The sequence below is a fragment of the Notothenia coriiceps genome, unplaced genomic scaffold (assembly GCF_000735185.1).
Source record: "Notothenia coriiceps isolate Sejong01 unplaced genomic scaffold, NC01 NC01_scaffold00037244, whole genome shotgun sequence".
Lineage (NCBI taxonomy): Eukaryota > Metazoa > Chordata > Actinopteri > Perciformes > Nototheniidae > Notothenia > Notothenia coriiceps.
This window is the reverse complement of record NW_011369945.1, coordinates 13,747,726-13,768,857: the sequence shown is the minus strand read 5'-3', so window position 1 is coordinate 13,768,857 and position 21,132 is coordinate 13,747,726. Positions and strand designations below refer to the sequence as shown.

Genomic DNA, 21,132 nt, shown 5'->3' with positions numbered 1-21,132 from the left:
AGACATCATGGAGTGTTGTGCAAGACCCTTGACCTTTAATGTCAAACTCTTCAATCACACTGTTTCTTACCTTTTTTATTTCTCATGTAGCTCCTACAGGAACACTGCTCAAATGGCCAGTCTTTGCTCTCCTCTGTGCTGAGCAGCAGAGAGAGGGTAATCCCCTGGGGTATACCTCAGATTGAGGACCGAGCGCTGGACACCGCTCAGAGGGAGTGGGGGGCCTACCAGGGCCGCCTGGAGGAGACCCAGACCCAGCTGAGCTCCACACTGACCAGACTGAGGCAGATGGGCCAAAGGTTCCTGAGCCTGGCCCAGTGGCTGCAGGAGATGGAGAAGGTGGCAAACCTCAGAGGTCATCGGAGGTCAGACAGAGGCACCAAAGAGACTCAGCTGAAGAAACTCAAGGTCAGAGAAAGATTTCAAGTCCATGCTATGTGATATGCTGTTTTTAATAATTTGTGCAATTGTCAGTGGTTTAATTATATTTTAACAAAGCACTTTCAGTTGATGTATTGTTTCACGCTAACTTTTTAGTCTTTATTTTTTTACTTTGAAGCCCTTTCCTCATAAAGGCACAATATGTAGGAATTCACCCTAGAAACAATGTATATACATATACAATGTTCTAGCTTGTATCTGGTGTTTCTGCAGAGATCTTGCCTGCATTTTTGTCTTTTCATTAATTGCTAAAAAATTGTTTCAGATTTTTCTTTGACTGGCAGTCACACCATGTCAGTTCATACAACATTACATCAATTTATTCTACAAAAAATCTCTAAAAGATAGGATTTTGCCTTTCAAAATCCCATGGCCTTCCAGTAATATACATCACATTTCCTGCATATACACACACTCCACTGACAACAACATTTGAAAGAAAAGAAAACAGCTGGGGGGGGGAGAATATTTCCCTACAGGGTCACCTCCCTTTGGAGCTTCCTGTCAGAGTCAGGATGTCAGACAGTCTCTGTATTTTCCTGCCCTGCATTTAGTGGGCACACACACACACACACACACGCACACACACGCACGCACGCACACACATGCACGCACACACACACAAAATCACACGCACGCACATACCCCTTGACCCCATGTCTTTTTTGGGGTTTGATGTGTTATTTCTTGTTTGCCCTTTTATTTCACTCAAAAAAACCTAATTTACATTTAAATCTGTATTTCACTATTATCACACTAATTATATATTTTTCTCCTTGTCCCTTGTGAACAGGGGAGTCTTGAGGCGGTGCTTTCGCGGCAGGGAGAAGTGGACGGCCTCTCCTCTCTGGCTCAGCAGGTTCTGGAGGAAACCTACATCAGTAGTCGTGTCAGCGTTACTGCCACCCAGCTCACTGCACGCTACCATTCCCTGCTGCTCAACATACAGGTTAGGCATCGTCTGTTGTCTATTTAAAATTGTGCGTATTTCTATTTACATATATATTTATACATCATATATTTACTCTGTAGAGTTTGAAAAAAATCATCTTTTTCCTGAGAATGTTAATGTAGAAGTTTGACTTTCTGTCCAGTTATTTCAACGCTACTATGATTTAGCGGGGAAATGTAGTTGTACAATGTGATTTATGGTATGTAAGGCAATATGTATAAGTCACTGTGACCTATATCAACAGCTTTTTATATTTCACCCTTATAGAATACATGATGATTACTATTTTCTTTTAATACCCATTTATTATTAACAATGACTGTATATTGGGTCTTAAAAATGAACTGGTGGACAGGAAGTCCGAACTTGTGCAATCTTTAATTTCCTGTCCACAAGAAGTTTTTCCTGGAAGATACTACCTGCCATTATAAGTAAAAAATAGCTAAACATAAAGCCAACATATAGTCATTATGGGCTGGGTATAGGTTTAATCCCTTTTGCAATATACTCTCTCGATGGTAAAGATAAGAGGAATGTGAGCTGTGTGTGTTGCCACTGGGGTCTCTGCCCACAGTGGGCTTCTCACACATGGTTATCTCTCACCATGGAACTTGCTCCAGTGAGGGTATGTAGTCTTTGTTTCTGTTACACCCCATTGAAGTAGCTTTGAGAGTTATGCCTGTGAGCCCAGCCTGTGATGCTCTGTATACTCAGATCCGGCCTCTCTATTTGTCTGCTCCTCTGGGGGGGGGCTAAAGGAAAATCAATGGGGCTCCTCTGGTCTGGGGCTAAGGCTGTAATTAATCGCTACAGAAGGCAATCTCACACTCGGCACCAGGAGTGGAAAAGCTTTGCCTTCACTCCATCGATTTTTACACCTTCACTAACACATCTGAGTTTTGGGGTGTGTGTGTGTGTCTCCCCCCTCACTCCCTCACTCTGCTTCTCTGTGATACCCACACCCCTTCCTTCCTCTCTAAAAATGTACTCAAGCATGCATATACTTACATTCAGTGCCAGTGTACAGACACATGACATCCCTCTCATACCAAGGATGCTTGTAATTATCCTCTGTGAAGTGGGGGGCAGATGGGCTTGAGGTGGGAAGCTGTTACCTCTGTCTAGTCAGAAAAGGTGTGCACTCAGCACTATATGCTAATTAGGGCTTCTCGCCACAGGATTTGCAAGTTGAGTGAATAATGTGTCAAACCTGCAAGAAACCCTCTCCGTCCTCATGCTGCTATTGACTCAAAATCTCAGTCAAGTGGATAATATGTCAAAAACATAAAAACCCCTCTTCACCTTGTAGGGATGCTATTGACATTCTGCAGATGAATGGAGAGAGAAGTGGATATTTTCTGTTTTGATAGAGGATCAGAGAGCTTTTGGTCCTTTGTGGCCAAGATAAAACAGCCCACAGCTTAAAAGAAAGAAACTCAGACCATGTTTCCTGAATTTTCCCCTGATCAAATACAGTCTGAAGAGTCTCACAAACAATTCTAACCTGTGAAATACTTTCTAAGGGTATCAAACTATGTCTGTTCAATTGTTCTAAAAAATAATATGTCATGTGTCATTGGTGTCATCTCTTTCTTTTTTTTTTTACATTTGTTACCTTTTATTTCTGACTTCTCATCAAATGTATTTCAGGACACCATCAAGCAGCTTCAGGAGGAGCTGAAGAGCATCGAAGAGGCTGAAAATCTCTGCATATCCTTCACTGACTGGCTCAGCTCCACTCAGAAAAGCTTCACAGCGTTAACTAACAGTTCTGAATCTCTGGACCGGGTCGCCATGGACAAGAAGATGAAAAAAATAGAGGTATTGATAAATCCACATCTGTTCTGTTCTGCGTGGATACAGTAGAGTGTTTCACTGTCACAGTTCTGAAGCCTGATATGCCAGTGAAGTATTTGGATACCATGTGCAGAGTAGTGCTTAATACACCTCCCTGAACAGGTTGCAATAAATCAGCACAGACGTTGGATGATAAACTGATGAGTTAGCAAGACTCCAGGCTGTAGTGGAGAATTTGAGCACCAACTCATACGAGTCGAATATCCAAGCCAGCAAAAATGTCCTTGTGCAATCATGTTTTCTGCCAAGCAACATACGGTACCTGTTAGTCATCAAGGGTCCAGATTTCTTTGGCAGATAAAATGTGCTTACCCATTAAAAATATGCATGAAGCTCTCAAAGCATTCAGTATACCTACAATATGTGGGTAGATCTCTAGAAACTCACTCTAGTAGCATCATTTGAACAGTTTGTCTTTGTGCTCTTTTTGTGGAATAGCCAGTGGTGGAAAGTAGCCCTGCACAAACATGCAATAAATAGAAAATCCACACTATGGTTTTGCTTGGCATAGTTCCTATCGAGTGTGTAAAGGATTGGAAGAGTATGTGTGTATCGATCCGCTCTTTATGAAGACAAAGCGAGTGCCGCTTTAGAGGAAGCCTGGTAGTAGGGAAGAGACCTCCCACGGTGAAGAAGAGGAAGAAGAAGCGCCGGTGTCAGGAGCCTGCTGGCACAGACACTGTAATTGATGCAGTGCCCTTACCGCTTCACATAACACACACACACACACACACACACACACACACACACACACACACACACACACACACACACACACACACACACACCAAACCTATCCTATCCAAAGTGCTAACTAACAAGCTGCAGCAAACTCTGAAACCTGTGAATCCTCAGTGATTTCACACGTTTTTCCACTGCCTTTCTTCTACATCTCATCTCTCTTTGTCTTCTTCACACGCGTACACACGCTTCCAGAAACACATAAATACACATTTACAATACATCATCTAGTATGGGCTTTGCAGTGATCCTTGTCTGGGATCGATGCTCTGTCTCTGCAGAGGGACTGAAGACACGCCACATGTGTCCTTCCAGCACTGCAGATAATGCGCCGGTGCTTCATCACTTACTCATTCGCCCGTGGTGAGAGCTTTTCAGAGAGCTGCCTGTGATGATTATACATTGACTCAAAGACCAGTAGTCAATAGCTGTATTAAGGACCATTGGCTGGATTTAGACTCTTTTTGACTCGGAGTTACACAAATATGAATCATATAGTATTGTTGCCCACTGCTTGGCTCTGAAAATGGACATGTAATATAACGATATGGTACAATGGTTAGATTTTCAGAAGGCTGAACAGAATCATGTTTCAACTTGAAGAGGGCAATATTGTAGTTTTGTGCATTTTAATTGCAACATTGTTAGGTTTTACTATTTCCCATATTCTGTTCCAACTCATTGAATATTCATATTTTCACTTTTTTTCAATGTAGTTGTTTTATTTTTTGCTTTATAGAGTAGTTTCTTCCCGAGAGTGTTCCGTAGAGCGTCCTACACTCACTGTCTTCTACAGAAATTGTGCACAGGGCAAAATACAAAAAAGGGTGTCTCCTCCTAATTAAGCCCCCCCTGACGCCTTCCCCTTTCATATTTTTTATTTCACTGACATTTCATAAATGTTCAAGGTCATTTCCCCCTTAAGATTTCTGCCTTATGCATAATACAATATGGTCTGTGCTGCATACAGTAGCTACCATACATTCAAAACAGAGACACGGTGACAGCAGAGCTAAATGCTGCTCACAGGGTCACCTTAGTAATGTTTTTCTAAATATTAGATACTGATGAGCATGGTTGTCAGCGCCACAGTAGATGTATTACAGTAGATAATGAAGCCTGATAACTGATGCAGAATAAGAAACAGAATCTCTATCGCTCATCAGTTACACCGAGTGCAAGAGACACTTGACATGGATAATTGGCGCTGACAGTTTACAGCATAAAGGGCACACACTGTTCAGGATCTCAATTCACCAGATCTACAGTCGACTGCTGTATCATAGTATTATCACTGGTCAATTAGTATGAGTTTAAGCAGCCTTCCAGCTTATGTTTGTAGAAAATTGAAAAATATTTCTTGAATATTTAACATTTTAAAGGAAGATTTTGCGCAACATACATTTTAAAAACTTTACTTTCAATAGTCAATTTAGATAATAGAAAACCGATACATATGCAGGAAATTAGTCAAATTAGATTTCTCTGCAGCATGCATCGTGCATGCTCCGGTCACATGTGCAGCCAATGTACCTGCCAAAACTACTGCACTATGCAAGGACTACATCCATTCAGGGAAGTTTTGGTTTTATTACTTTAGTGAACATCTAGCTAAATCTATGATATCATTTAGTTAATAAGGAGATTATAGCCAAGAGACAAGTACACTCTTTATATATTCTAAACATCTACTGCTAATTTTTGTTAGCTGTTAGCATGTGGGGTGTAGCTTGATTGAGCATGCTAACTAAGGAGTTTTAAATAATTTAAAGATTTCAATTCATTCATTATTATAAAAAAGTTCTCTTTATAACTTAGGTGGTGTATTCTAATTGCAAAATTCCTTACAACCCATATTTAAATGTTTAAAGTTCGCACAGACATTTTCGGCTAAAAGTGATTCTCCCCTTATGGGTAGTGGTGGTTGATAGTTAGCTAACCATGGATTTATTTGGCAAATTATGGAATTTTGTCTATTTAATGATATGTTAGAGTTATTTCCATTGAATTCCTTTAAAGTTTTTCCATTTATCACTAAAAAGGATTCTTGATGTCAGATGTTGGATGAGAGCAGTGGTTAATATAATGTGGAGGTAATGAGTCAAACAGAGTTAAATCTACTATAAGTGGCAATTACCGCCGACTTCCTTGTTTAAGCTCACATGCATAATTGTGAGATATATTGAGTCTCTCCTATTAAGGTCAAATATTAAGCAAGCGATATCGATGACTAGAAATATGAACATGCCTGGAGCTTCATATTAAGCAGCAAACATGGACGTGTGTGTGCAGACGAAGGTCTTGTTATATCGTATTATCTTCGTCAGTAGCTGGAGGTCTGGGGCGGTTGCAGTGGGAAGCTACTCAAGCAATAATAGACTGATGATGAAAGCTAGATGGCGTCCCATCGAGTGGAGGTGTGTGTGTGTGTGTGTGTGTGTGTGTGTGTGTGTGTGTGTGTGTGTGTGTGTGTGTGTGTGTGTGTGTGTGTGTGTGTGTGTGTGTGTTGTGGTTGCCCTGGAAACCCCTGCAGCTACTGCTGCCTGTTAAGGGTCCTTATAATTGGGTCCTCCTTTCATATTATTCACTGTGGTTTCTCCACAACATGAACTCCAAGTCTTCACATTTCCCCGTGCAGGTGTCAGCCTACCTGATGGGTTCAAAGCATTTCAAACACACTGCAGGCTGGTCTGAGAGACTGGTGCAGCTCTATAGGTGAAGGACAAAGAAATCAGTGATATTGTGTTTGAATGTTGAACTCAAAGTAGTCCTAGTCTAGAGTATAACATGTATGCTACAATTTTGGTATAACAGAAAAGCACTATTGTTTAAGTCCACAGTATGTAAAATGCCCAGGTTGAATGTGTTTTTTCATAAAGTTTTGCTGTTAAAACTATAGCAGCAGCCATGCTGAGATGTATTTCTCCTCATTTTCACCCAGACTCTCCAGTCTGAACTCCAACATGGTCACCGTTTCCTGAAATCACTGAGGGAGCGAGCGGAGAAGGCAGCAGGCTTCCTGGACGAGGCGGGCGCTGAGAGTTTAGGAGGGGAGGTGGAGGCTCGTCTTGCCCAGCTGGAGGAGCTCGCCGGTGGGCTGAGGACGGAGCACAGCTTCCTGCAGCGGTCGCTACTGCTGGCGAAGGAGTTCCAGGACCGCTATAAGGCTCAGGCCCAGTGGCTGCTGGAGACCAGGGCTATGCTCAGCTCCCCTGTGGAGCCCAAAGCTGAGCTGTACCAACGGAGAGCACTGCTGGCTAAGTATAAGGTAAAGCAGTAACTACTGTATGGACTCATTTCATTCAAACTGTATTTGAATTGAAATCATCGAGTATAATATGTAAATGTGTCCTTGTGGGGCCAAATTGAACCTTGAATATATAATTAGCGTAATGGGCCACATTAATGTTTCTCCATAACTGCTGACCATGTTTTCTGAGTATAGCAAGGATTTAATAATGATTAATGCCTATGGTATGTTTCGGAAAATGATTGTCCGTAGACTAGAACCCATTGGGATTATATGAGCTAAGAAATGCATTAAAAGCTGGTGGGATCCTTTAATATTGAGCAATGATCCAATACAACAATGTTAGCTCCACATAAGATACTCACATGTTTGAATTTGTTCTCTACTGTATATTAGACTAGGATACTAAAGAAGATTCATAATGTCTGTCTGTGTCCCCAGGCTCTGTTGCAAACGGTTCAGTCCCGTGACGGATCCATCAGGTCGGTGGTGGAGAAAGGAGACGCCCTGCTGTCCTCCGTCCACTACCCCTCCATCAGAGAGAAAATGAACAGAATGCAAAGGGACTACACTGAACACTGTCATTCTGCCATGGTGAGAACCGATCTTCAGACAAAAGTAGTTTTCTTGTACATTGAATCCATTCCTACACCCACCAATTACATGCATTTACATTTCACTTTAGATGGAGACAGGATTGAGAAGGATTTGTTCTCTTTAGAGTACTTCTGACAATGAAAGAGGGCCTGAACTCAGTCTTTAAGAAGGTGGTTGTGATGATTTCTTGCACATGCTTTTTGTAATCATTATAATTTGTCTGTGTTTCCAGGCGCATGTGGAGAATCTAGAGGTCCAGGTTAAGGAACAGGAGGCTTACCATAACGAGCTCCAGGATGTGGAGCGCTGGCTGCTCCAGATGTCCAGCCGGATGGTGACTCCTGATCCAGCTGTGGGCGGCAGCCTGGATGCAGCAACGCAACAGCTGTCCAGGCACAAGGTGACCAATCACATGTCTTGATTTTTGTTGTTGTCATTTGTCGGGTTTGTAGCATATGATTGGAAAGCATTCGTTCTTTTTAGGAAACTCCAAATATTCGGACTTCAGCTATTTGGTATTTTCTGAACAATTGGGGTCAAAGTATCCTCTTGGTGTTCTTTTAAGGAATGAACACCTCTTAAATCTAGTCAAACCTAACTTTGCTTCTAATGTGAGCATGCTATAGTTTTTATGCTCAACTCTAGGGAGTTGAATCATACAGTATGAGTGTCATCATTAACAATTGTATAGTTTCTGCTGCTGAATTGAATAATGTACTTCCATATAATTCTGTTACACACAGCCAGGGTCATTGATGAGTAGGGTTGGGAACCGAAACTCGGTTCCAGATGAGAACCGATAAGAAAATGCCGGGTACCGGGTACCCATACAAAATACACATTTTCGCTTCTGCTTAACGGTTCCTAAACGCGGTGGAATACAGGGTAAGGGCGGACTGGCCATCTGTGTGTTCTGGAGAATCACAGAACGGCCGGCTGGCTGTTGACGGCCGGCTCGGTACACTGACGGCCGGCACCGCCCTTAATTTTTTTAAACGGCATCATGTAAGTTGCGCTGACAGCGAGGCTCCCCCGCCCTCCCGTAGACAGTTCACGAGCTCAGTCACTTCATAACACCAAAGATGGATCGCGGTAAACGCTCTAAAGTGAGGCTCCTCTACACTAAAAAAGAAAAAGACAAGGCACAGTGTAATGCCTGTTAATAGCTTGCCACAGGCATAGCTCAGTTAAACTAAAGTACAGCTATTGTGCAATATATTTGTATTGCATGTATATTTTTTATTTGTAAAAATGTCAGTTAAAGCTTAAAAGACTGAAGATATTTTTATTATCTAAACGTTTGACCTCTTTCTTTTACAATTTTGGAATCGAAACGGGGAATCGATAAGAACCGGAATCGATACATTTCAAACGATACCCATCCCTATTGATGAGTGGACCATCTCCACTTGAGACTCTTTGTAACATGATCCTACATTGTTACTTTGTCCTCCACAGGCCATCATGGAGGAAATAGCACGCTTTGAGGATCGCTTGGTGGGCCTGAAGGAGCGAGGAGACCACCTGGTACAAGGCTGCAGCGACCGTGTGCAGAGCAGGCTGAGACAGCAGGTCCAGGCTCACCAGCAAGGCGCCAAAGACAGCTACTCTGCCATCTGTAGCACAGCACAGAGAGTGAGTGAGGAGGAGAAGAGGGAGGGAGGGGATGCAGAGGGAGGAGGAGGGGAAGCTGAGATGTAATCTGTATTTGAATTAATGAAATGTCCTCACACATTTATAATGTATGACAAATTGGTGCATTGGATTCATGCTTATTTGCACATGCATCCCTGGATGATTCCACATGCGGCCACTGAGAACAATTATATCAACATCATGCGCATTATTACTTTCAATATCATGCGCAATAATCCTCTATTGTATTTTACTAAATGGATTTTGCTTTATTGTTCTTTCTATTTGGCAATGGTATTACTTTTTATTCACTCATTCGCTTATTGTTTTTCATGCTTCGGTTGCATTCTCTGGCTCAAGACTTTCCTTCAGGATTAATAAAGTCCTACCTAATTTTATCTAACCTTACCTTATATGCATGAACAGACACACACGTTCTTCATATCAGTGAGTTTAATATTCCAACAGCCTCGGCATCCACTTAATCCTAACCCATTCTGACACTTAAACCCATCTCTCAAGACAGCCCTTCACTGCCAGTGTAGAGGGCACGACCAATTAAGGCTGCCAAAGTGGCGCCCAGCAGCAGCCATATTCAGCCAAATCACTAACTCAATCTCACCATATTAATCCCTGAATATCCCCTGTCAACTCTACTTTTTCATGGCTAAGCCAAAAATGGTCACACACCACTATTCAGTAGATCTGGCAAGCCCTCTAATCCAGGCCCACTCTGTCATTTTGGCAACCTCCACTCTGTCATCATAGCTCACCTCCCAAGACACCACCTCTACCAGCACTCGCACATCCAATCTGGCATTGTGTGATCCAGCCACACTTAACCACAACGCTGCTGGCTTCTCTACAACTGCGCCTCCAGTGTTACAATGGCTGCCAACTGTGTCCCAGCACAACACAGCTCTAATATCCCGCCTGCCACTTGCCACCATGCCAGCCTTCTAGCCTTTGCCAAATACACTGGGCGGTTTGCCAATAAATGCCCCCCTTCTTTCCCGCTTTCGGACTCTCATATTAACACTGTCAATCAGACCTGGCTGTTTCGCTCTCCCCTGGAGGGCATGGACGCCTCCACATTCAACACCTGTCGAATTCAACACTGCTTAACTGCCTACTTGTTCAGCTTTTATAATTTAATTTGTCTTTTGGTTTGTTCATGCTATGCTGGCTTCAAAGCTACCTTTACCTACAGCATTTACAGTTTATTTCAGTTTATATTTGTTTTATTGCACATTTTAGTTAGACATTTTTTTTGTTTTCTTTTAAGTTTTAGTTCTTGCTTGATTTCCTGAAGGCTTCTACAATATGAGAGTGTTCACTCCAGGCGTATAGTATTGAAATATATCTGTCCGTGTCTTATAGGTGTATCAAAGCCTGGATCATGAGTTACAGAGACATGTGAGTCTCCATGACACTCTGCTGCAGTGCCAGGCCTGGTTGACTACAGTCTCAGAGGAACCAGAACCTCCTGCACACCCCCCTCTCAGCCTGGAGATGGCCCTACAGCAGGTCAGTAAGCCACTTCCCAAGAGTTTGTTATTTTAATAAGACTTGAATTAATAACATCAAAGATCTTTATGAATATAAATGTCTTTGGTTTTTAAACTGTGATCAGTCAATAAAACCTCATAATCATTAGCATACTCTAAACTTTTGTGGCAGGTGAAGCATGAGCGGGCTCTCCAGGAACAGGCCGGCACTTACCTCCAGCTTCTGTGCTCAGCATGTGACCTGTCTGAGCTGAGGGTCAGAGGGACAGCTGCAGCTATCCAGCAGGTCAAACTGCAGGTCAGTTAGCTTCAGCAAACCTCTAAAGGGGACATTTCGGGAAAACCTAATTTCCAGTGATGTGTACATTTGTGTGGCTCAACATCCCATAAACTGTAAAGTAAGATACATGGTCACTTTTTGTAAGCTGCCTCAGTCAGATAAAATGTGATTCAACAACCAAGTCAGATTTGTATTCCCTTTCTATTTCACTTTCTATTTCATTGAAATAATTTGAATAACTCATCTGGGTCCCACGCCTTTCGGATCCACCTTTGCAAAGGTTTGCCATACTATTCTCTGAATTTAATAAAAGCATGCAAGACTGAGCTTTTTTGTTAGGGTGGCTTGAATAGAAAAGAAGAAAACATGTCCTAGTAGAAGCCATAATGAAAGTATAAACATGAAAATGAGCATAATTTTTCCAATTTAATCAAAAAATATATAATATATTATTTAGAAAAATACTTGGTCTCAAATAGATTTCTTTGTGTTTTTGTGTCTAGATTGAGGAGCGTATGCTGCTTTGTGAGGAGGTGGCCGACAGCTGGAGGGACATTGAGGAGCAGAAGGCAGATCTGGAGGTCCAGCTGAGAGAGACAGAGCAGCATCTTCAGAACCTCATCAGGAGACCCGCAGAGCTGGAGCCTAAGATCGCACAGAACCAGCTGGACAAGGCACAGGTCTGTGATTGGCCTGTTTGTGTGATTCTCAAAGATTCTTGTTACAGACGTTTATTTTACAACAACAATGTATGTCATTGTCTATGCAAACTTTTAGACTTAGAAAATAATCAAACTGTGAAAATCAATTATCTTTCCAACAGGAATTCCTCCAGCAGATTAGGGAGAAACAGTCTGAGGTAACGCATCTGAGTGAAGTGGTTGGTCGGCTGTCAGACGGACAGGTCTCTCCTGCCCTGGAGGAGATAAGGAGACTGAGGAGGAGCTGGATGGATCTGGGCCAGCAGGCAGAAGAACTGGAGTCCCAGCGCGGAGAGGACATGCAGCGCAGCGTGGAGTACCAGGAGATTGTTGTCACTGTGGAGGAACTCTTCCACCAAGTCTCCAGGGAATGGGACTATCTCGCCAGGTATCCAGCTGGGATGTTTCAGTTTTGTGAACGTTTAAACATATTGTACTTATATTTCCGAGTGGTGTATTTATTTATTGACACCGCTAGTATTTACTATATGTACAGTAGTATTATTTGTGCGAGAAATGCTTTTTTATTCTACAGTAAGTGCTGTGTCAAATGTCCTTGTTAGTTTCTATACTATTTAGTTAACCTTATTGATTTAATTTCCCCAAGGTTTATTTGCCTAAAGTTTTGTCCATTTTAGGCTTATGTTAATCAACAAAAGTGTTATTCAAAACAATAAAAAACTTTTAATTTGATTTTGTATCATCAGATTATATTGAATTAAATGCATTATTATATATATGTAAATAACTATACTACTGTATAGACTGGATGTCTTTCAACCCATGCCTGTGTGTACGTAGGGCTGACACGGAGAGTACAAGTGAGCATCTAGAGGCTTTGAGGAAACTCTCCAGTGACCTCGAGGAGCAGAGAGCAACTCTAGAAGACCTCAGAGAACAGAGACAAGCCATCCTGCCTCGACTCAGCCTGCTAGACAAGGAGCTGGTCAAGCAACAGGTGGAGCTCCTTTCTCATTCTCCTTCTTCAGACCGAAACATATGATAGTGTTATAATTAGGTCCCTATTTATACCACATTTTCCTTTCACTAGGTTGGTCATCTGGAGCAGCGCTGGTCCCAGCTTGAAACCCTGATTCAGCAGAAGATCCAGGACTCTGCTCAGACACTAGAGGATCTGTCGCGGGTTGAAACCCAGCTGAGGGATGCCCGGGAGTGGGTGGAGGAGCAGCGGCCTGCTTTTACCTCTGTGCTGAAAGCCAGCCCACCCCCCGACCAGGCCCAGAGTTTCCTGTTTGACCACCTGAGTGTGTGCGTGGAGCTGGAGGCCCGTCAGCAGCTGCTGGGCCAGGCAGTGAGCGAGGCCCAGGCTGTGGCTTCCAGGTTGGGGCTGAGTGAGAAGAGGTTCCTGCAGGAGCTCGTTGAACAAGCCCAGACTGAGGTGGAGGCTCTGGGGGCTCGGGTGGCCCAGAGGAGGAAGTACCTCAGCAAGGTAAACAGCTGGATGTTGGTATTATATATTGGATGCAAGTGGAATTTGTATTATCTCCTAAAGGATCTAAGTTTCCTCTGATCTGGAGACATATTTATCCAACATGTTAAACTGAGGGTATACAGTCAGCACAAAATGGTAAATTCCGTTTCTCCTGAATTGATTTTTAAGAAGGGGAAAAATAAAAAAGAGGGGAAATAAAAAGGGGTCAAATAGAGGATGTAAGTAAAGAGAAGGTAAACGTAGAATGAGGATCATAGTAGGTTTAAAAGAAGTTGGAAAATTGTTTATAATAAACCGTGATACTTTTTTTTTTGGAGGAGGAGCTAGGGCTAAAATGTTCTCTTCATAGGTGCTCCTCTGTATTCATATATTTTTGAAATTCATTCCATACCACTATGTTCTAAGTAAATTAATTTGCATATATAATGCATAATTGATTACCTTAGTGAATAGATGTATATGTGTTATGCACAATATTTCTTGATATATGTATATGGTCTCCTCTATAAGGAATGCAAAAGGGGGGAAATGTATAACAATGCAAATTTGATCAGTTGATAATTAAATGTTTGATATTTCCCTTATAGGCCTTCACAGAGAGGACACAGTTTCTTCAAGGCCTGGGCCGAGCCCTGTCTTGGGTGCAGCAGCAGGAGAGGAGGGCTTTGATAGATGACCACATTGCTCTTCTCCCTGAGGACCTAGCTAAACAGGTTACAGCCTGTCGGGGCGTCCAGAGTGGTTTACGAGCATACCAGAGAGAGCTGGCATCTCTGTGGGTACAAGGGCGAGAGCTAGAGAGAGATGCCAGTGACAAAGAGAGATCGGAAACCCTGTCGACACTTGAGAAGCTGCAGGCAGTGTTTGAAACCGCCCTCCAGAGGACAACCCAGCGTGTCACAGGCTTGGAGAAAGCCTTGACCTCCAGGAAGTACTTCCAGGTCGACCTGGATAAGATTTGCCACTGGTTGAGACGAGCAGATGTCGTCACTTTCCCTGAAATCAATTTAAGCAACATTGAAGAAAACTCGGAGTTGCAAACACAACTGTCGAGCTTTCAGAATGTCCTCGAACAAGCTTCAGAGTACGAAAACCTTCTTCTAATCGTCCAAAGAATAGGCCAGGAGATCCTCCCTACTCTGAACGGGATCGATCATTGCTACCTAGATGAGAGGCTCAACGCTCTGCCTCAGCAGTACAACGCCATCCTAGCTCTAGCCAAAGAGAAAAAAGACAGAGTCCAACAGATAATCTTAGAGCGAAAAGAGTTCAGCACTTTCTTTGATATCACTGGTAATGCACTGGAGGAGCTTCAGGAGCAGTTTGACAATCTGGAGAAGCAGACTATCAGTATTAGAGAGGAGGAACTTGTCTTACGTCTCATGAATGAATACAGAAACATTAATGAGAGTTTGTTCCATATTACCCCTGCTGTGAGAGAGCTTCATGGTAAATGTGAGGGGTTTCTCAGCAGGGGTCAGCAATACAGAGCTGAAGAGACATTGCACCTGGTCAGTCTCCACAACAAACTAAAACGGATGATTGAAGAGAAACTTAAACACTTTGATGATTGCTTGAAACCACTCGTTGAACACAACAGAGTATCAAACAAGTTGGAATCAGAGTTTGAATCTGTGAAAGAGAAGCTGGAAAGCCTTAAGTCAGACGAAGAACTAGATGCCATGGATCAAATCACAAGCCTTTATTCGCTGCTTGAATGTCTGGATCGTGTGAGATATCAGGCCGAAGAATGTAACCAACAAACTAAAGACCTCGGAGGTCTGACGTTTGATCCTGTTGCCTTTCAGAAAACTACACTGCAGCTTGAATCATTGCAGTCCTTACGGTGTGGAGTAAAGAGTTTTGTGGATGAAAGTGAAACGAAGGTCAGAAAGAATGAAGATTTTAAAAAGGAGACGGAGAAGATGTTGGATTGGCTGAGGACTATCAAGGACAAATCGGAAGAGCCTTTGACTCTATCAGAAGTTAGAATTGAGAAAGTACATGAGGAAGTGTGGAAAATGAAGATCGTAGAAGAGCAAGTGAAAAGTAAATGTAGGATAATAGATGCCTTAGGTAGCAGAGAGAAGCAAAGTTATTGTAGTAGAAAGAACCCCGTTCCTGCCCACATAGAAGAGAAACTACAGGAGCTGGAACATCTGGGAGCTGAAGTTCATCAAGGAATTAATAAAAAACAGGTTTGTGTGTTTAAATGACTCAGTCATAGGGACATTTTATATCCCTTTATTTTTCCTATTTATACAAATCCAACCACTTAAAGGTGGGGTAGGTAAGTTTGAGAAACGGGCTCGAGATACACTTTTTGTTATATTCCATGGTATGCTCTTAACATCCCGATACCAATGAATATCTGAAGTGCTTTGACAAAAAATCCATAAACAAATGTCATCTTTGGAAGCCGTAGTACTGTAAAAAGCACGACCAATCATCTGAGCCGGCCCGGCTAAAATAACTGGATGGCCTACCTGCCTGTCAGCCTTCCATCTGTGCACAAATTTATCTCGTGCCCTCATTGGCCATGTGCGCATTCGTGTGTGTTGGAGGAGGGGCTCTGTGAGGAAGTGGCAGATTTTTTCCGGCTGTGTATTTTCAAATTCTAGCGCACTCGAGCTGGTTTCTCCAAAATTACCTATCCCAACTTTTAAAGTAATATCCTGAACTCCTCATTCAAGACTGGAACCTGCTAAATATCATGTTTCATCTCCTGTTCGCCCATACTATCAATATTAATAAGCCCAGGGAAGCTAAAATATTTAAAATATTCAAGAAAGTTTTAATAAGTACTTTAGTTATTATTAATGCATTACTCTTGTGCTGACCTTTACTATTTAGAGAAAAAACTGTTAAATTCCTGGCAACTTGAATATCTAAATTGGACATCCAAAATGAGACCATAACTTTTATTGGACAATTAAACATGTAAACATTTGCAGGTTTTGACTCATCTTCAGACAATGTATGCACACACAGGTCCATGCTTGTTGTAGCGATTAAGGGTTGTATTTCCAACTTCACTTGTGTAGAAACTCACGTAGAAAGAAGCAAAAACTGAATGTAATGACATATCCTTCTTCTTATTGTAGCTGGCTGTGGATCAAGCTCTCTCCCTCGTCCAGAGGCACGCCTTATCTCTGCAGTCCATGCAGAAATGCCTGGACTCTGCTGCAGCTTTGCTCCAGAAGGCCAGCGTGGGGGTGGATCTTGAGAACCAGACAGACTGTGTTCGGGACCTGGAAGACCTTTCAGCCCAGGAAAATAACTTCACAGCTGGTCTAGAGGAGCTGAGGACTTTGGATCCTCTGCTGGGGGATATTATCGAAGCAGAGGCCATGGGTGAACTTCGAGAAAAAGTTGAGGGAATGCAGCTGAGAAACACAGAATTCAAACAACACCTGGATGCTTACAGAGAGGTTATGCAGAGGTGTGTATTACTGTTAAAGCCAAGTAACATATGTATAAACATCTGGCATGTGCAGTCCATGTGATGCATGTTTGAATAATACATCACACTAAATCTCGGTTTGTAATTTTCGATAATTTTTTCAGTTGTGAAGCTCTATGGGCCTCCTTCCAACATGAGAAGGAAACACTAGTTGAACAGATGAATGACGCAGAGAGCAAGCTGGCCATGTTCACAACAGCCAAAGCTGTTAGTATCCAGCAGGCGGAGGAAAAGTGCCAAAGATACAAGGTGGGACACTTTCTTACAAAACTTAGAAAATATAGAAAAGATCATCTGATGTTTATGTGCTGTTTCCAACATGACTGTTATATTATATTCCAACAGTTGCTCTTGTCACGGCAGCAGATGCACATTAATATTTATAACAGTGAAATGTTTGTGCATTCTTCCTTGTTTCCTAGTACATCTGCATGTTTTGTGTCTTTTTTCTACCTCTGTTATGAATGTTTCAGTAGAGGGCAATAATCGAATGGCCATTGTTCATATTTTGTCATCTTTGGTCTGTAGTCCCTCGTGGCTCACATCGACCTGCTAGAGCTGCCTCTGAATGCTATGAGAGAGAACGCATCAGAGTTGGAACAGATCATCTCAGAGTCCTGCAAAGCCGTCATCAGCCACTCTGTATCGTCACTGTGGCAACGGTGGACCCGGCTCCGCAGTGTGGCCCGAGCTCAGGAGAGGGCACTGGAGGACACTGCGAGGGAGTGGAGGAACTTCACTGACAAGGTAAGAGGAGATAAGGCACACTTTGGGGTTGTTTCCAATAGCTAAAGCCTCATACAAAACTTTGACATTCAAAATTCTGTGCAGATTCTTAAGAAATTAGTTTGACACTTGCAACTTGTGCTTGTGGACAAGTTGTTAAGACATGGTTGGAATTAAGTTTTTTTTTTGGCAGTCAAAGCTTGATTCAAACACTAGCTTGGTAGGCCACCGTAGCTATTTATAGCCACATAACTTGCTGTACAGTGAACAAACACTTAAAGTGTTCTTGCTCCTGCAGATTTAGGTCAAACACAGAAACTGAATATCAGTTGGTGTGCCGTGATGTAACTCCAGGCTTCAGGCCAGTTGTTTCCTTCTGCCAAAACACGGTGTCATGAACTGTTTTCCCGCCTTTCAACCTATTTCAAGTGTAAACGCTGTCACACAAAGCAGTGCTCCAAAAAAGGAAATCAGGTCAAACTGAGAGTAACGGCAGTCACTTCCTTATACAGTATGTGGCATATTTCCTGTTGTCCGTTGGTTTTCTATGGCCCCTTTGTTCAACTGGACATGATGTCATTCTCTGCACTTGAATCACCAGATTCTTTTATACGCCTTTCACTGTCACAGGGAATACTTTGTACTGTGGGAAAATGTACCACAAAGATTATTTGTTAAAGAAGTAATCTCAGAGGTGGGTAGGTCTGAAGATCCCATCCAGTATTTCCAGTATTCATTATCCAAATATAAATGATTTATTTCTAAGATGTATGTGTCTAAAGGTTTCTTGCCCTTTTACACTATAATTCATGAAACATTATGTATTCTTATAAACTGGCTCACTGGTCCATAGAGAATACAAAGCTATGTTCAAGTTCTGTGTGTCTCATCAAACACATTTTCTTTACATTTAGAACAAGTAATGAATATGTTTACTTATGGTTTACTTCCTCTTAAAGCATTTGAGAAGCTGATCTATCTGTTATTTGTTCCATTCAACATTGCTTACATCCATGGTCCCTAGCTAGTCAAAAGTGAATGTTTAACACTAAGTCTGCTGCATCCAGTTAATCTGAATCTTTGCACATAAACTTCCCTCAGATGGAGAAGGTGCGCTCTGTGTCCCAAGACCTCCACAGCCGAGTCCCAGACGGCACAGTTGAGAAAGCTGCCACCAGGGCGGCGCTGCAGAGCCTGCTGGAGTACCACGACTCCTTCAGCCTGGAGGTGGAGAGGGAGCAGTCCATCCTGGCCCTGCTGGGGCAACACACCCGCAGCCTCAGAGGAGAGGAGGAGGCCACGGAGAAAAAGACAGAGAACGGACACGAAGAGACACCCTGCCTGCAAGAGATCAGAAGCATGCAGGAGCAATATGACAGGTGAGAGACCCAGTAAAAAACTGGATTAAACACCTGGTAGGAATTCAAAATATTAGCTTTCTTTTTTTTTTTAAACTTATGTTTTTATTGAATTTTCACAACAATAATAACAGAACAACATATTAACCTAAACAACACAAAATAATACACACAAATCAGTTATAAAATAAAGCACAATAATTACTAGTTGTCTGAAGACCTTCAATATTCACACATACTGTACACAGAAATGAATTCGTCATTCACTTACTCATTGGTGTCAACCATGTAAATATTCCACTCTTCCCATTTCCTATTGAATGCATTCTCTTGGATTCAAAATATTAGCTTTTTAATAACAATGTTATCAGAAAATGCTCAAAACGTGTATGATAAACTCCTGGAAAAATATCTGGAAAGCAGGACAAGGTGTTTAACTCATACTTTATTTTTGATGCAAGTTACATATCATTTTGTAAAAGCAGTCATTAAGATTTAAACCTTTTCCCCCCCGCTGTGTCTTTTTCAGTCTCGTGTGTCGGGTACGAGGCAGCAGGGCTCAGGTACACCAGGAGTTGAGGGAGAGGGAGGAGGTTGAGAAGGAGCTGGGTTTGGTCAAAGGCTGGATCCAAGATACTCGGGGCTTACTGCTGAGTCCCACTGCAGACCTGGACTCACTGCTGCAGGAGCTAGAGGTAGGCTGCTGTTTGTACACCAACACCTTACCCAAATGCACATCTTTTTACACCTTTAATATTAATAGACCTTTATGGAACAGAGGGTATGAGTGGTAAGTCTTAGATAATTGTTTGATTTTAGGTCTATTTGCTTTACACTAATGTAGGTATTTTAAAGTTTGGTGGCATAAAAAATGGCTTGAAATTATTTCCCATAAAATCCTTAAAATGAAGATTGCTTTAAGACTCTCTGAAATACTTATAAATTGATTGGTCTATGTATTCAATATATATTGTGTTATGAATTGATAATAACTATACAGTTGTAATTATTATTTTTGGCTTGTTTTCATCTTATATTAAAATAATTCTTGGACTTTTTGTTAGATATGTTAAACAATGATAATGCTTGTCTTTTGAAGCTGTTTAATAAAGATAAAGAATATATATACTGTAACAAAAGACACTGTGATAAGCAGTCTGTCATGTGATGTTATTTGCTTTGCAGACCGCACATGGTGAGGTCATCAGCAGGCGACAGAGTGTGGAGCGCATGACAGAGCTGCAGCAGTCCAAATACCAGGACCTGCAGGCCGGGCTGCCCTCTGAGCTCAGCATGCAGCTGGCCGAGGTGGCGCTGGCTCTGGGCTCCGCTGAAGACCAGGTGACCTCTCTCGGCTGGAGTTGAACATTTTATTAAATGTTGTCATTTCATTAACTGATTAACGCTGTCCGATTGGTTAATGCTGTAGTTAATTGTGTGACTGTACTACTCTTCTGTCCTTCTGCAGATTTATTCTTCACCACTTACCATTATTAAAAGGCGTTTATTTATTTGTGACAGTTAAGTGAAATGTTTGTTTCTCTGCCATCTTTAGGTCCAGGCGAGAGAAAGGGAAGTGCAGCAGACCAGAGATGTGAAAGAAGACTTCAGCTTCAGACTCCAGGACATCGAGGCGAAGCTGAAGTCCATCGCTCTGAAGTTGGAAGACAAGGCTGCCGACCTGGAGGAGGCCAAAGAAGAGACCAAAGTAATCAACCTGACAGATTGACTAATTAACAAGCAATTAACCCCTGTTAAATTGGCTATTCATTTTGCAGCTGTTGGGGTTAATGAGTGTATTAGAGTTGGTATGGCATGAACTGAATTCTGCCTTCAAGAGTGACCCACTTCTGAGAGAAGTGTCCCCAATGGGAGTCTAAGCCCCTTCCCTCCTGTTCTCTTTCTTGTTGTCCCAACTTTATTCCTTCTCTTACTATTCCTTATTTTTTTTAACTATTCTGCTTACCAGCACCTACAGTATGAGGCTAGCTATTTAATCACTACTTTATTTTAAGCTTGTCAACCCTAAAACGTGTTTTTTGAACACATTTTACAAACAAGATATTATGTGTTTAATTAGGGAGCCTTAGAGATGCTGGTAGGCCGATGTGTTACCTATGGACACAGCCATTCGACTCCTAATGCTAAACACACCTGCTGCTGACTGTTG

At 42.1% G+C, this 21,132-nt stretch overlaps 1 protein-coding gene across 1 annotated transcript in view; it reads left to right on the top strand.

Annotated features, from left to right (window-relative positions):
* The window catches only part of syne1a (spectrin repeat containing, nuclear envelope 1a), a 96,486-nt gene that overhangs the window by 30,763 nt on the left and 44,591 nt on the right, over positions 1–21,132 (top strand). The window contains exons 46-66 of the mRNA XM_010794282.1: positions 91–408; positions 1,235–1,390; positions 3,044–3,214; positions 6,933–7,259; positions 7,683–7,835; positions 8,071–8,238; positions 9,297–9,473; positions 10,854–11,000; positions 11,154–11,279; positions 11,765–11,941; positions 12,085–12,350; positions 12,764–12,920; positions 13,014–13,412; positions 14,003–15,613; positions 16,520–16,857; positions 16,983–17,127; positions 17,407–17,625; positions 18,706–18,983; positions 19,492–19,657; positions 20,148–20,303; positions 20,518–20,670. Coding sequence (XP_010792584.1) covers positions 91–408; positions 1,235–1,390; positions 3,044–3,214; positions 6,933–7,259; positions 7,683–7,835; positions 8,071–8,238; positions 9,297–9,473; positions 10,854–11,000; positions 11,154–11,279; positions 11,765–11,941; positions 12,085–12,350; positions 12,764–12,920; positions 13,014–13,412; positions 14,003–15,613; positions 16,520–16,857; positions 16,983–17,127; positions 17,407–17,625; positions 18,706–18,983; positions 19,492–19,657; positions 20,148–20,303; positions 20,518–20,670 — 5,808 coding nt within the window. The remainder of the gene's footprint in view (positions 1–90; positions 409–1,234; positions 1,391–3,043; positions 3,215–6,932; positions 7,260–7,682; positions 7,836–8,070; positions 8,239–9,296; positions 9,474–10,853; positions 11,001–11,153; positions 11,280–11,764; positions 11,942–12,084; positions 12,351–12,763; positions 12,921–13,013; positions 13,413–14,002; positions 15,614–16,519; positions 16,858–16,982; positions 17,128–17,406; positions 17,626–18,705; positions 18,984–19,491; positions 19,658–20,147; positions 20,304–20,517; positions 20,671–21,132) is intronic.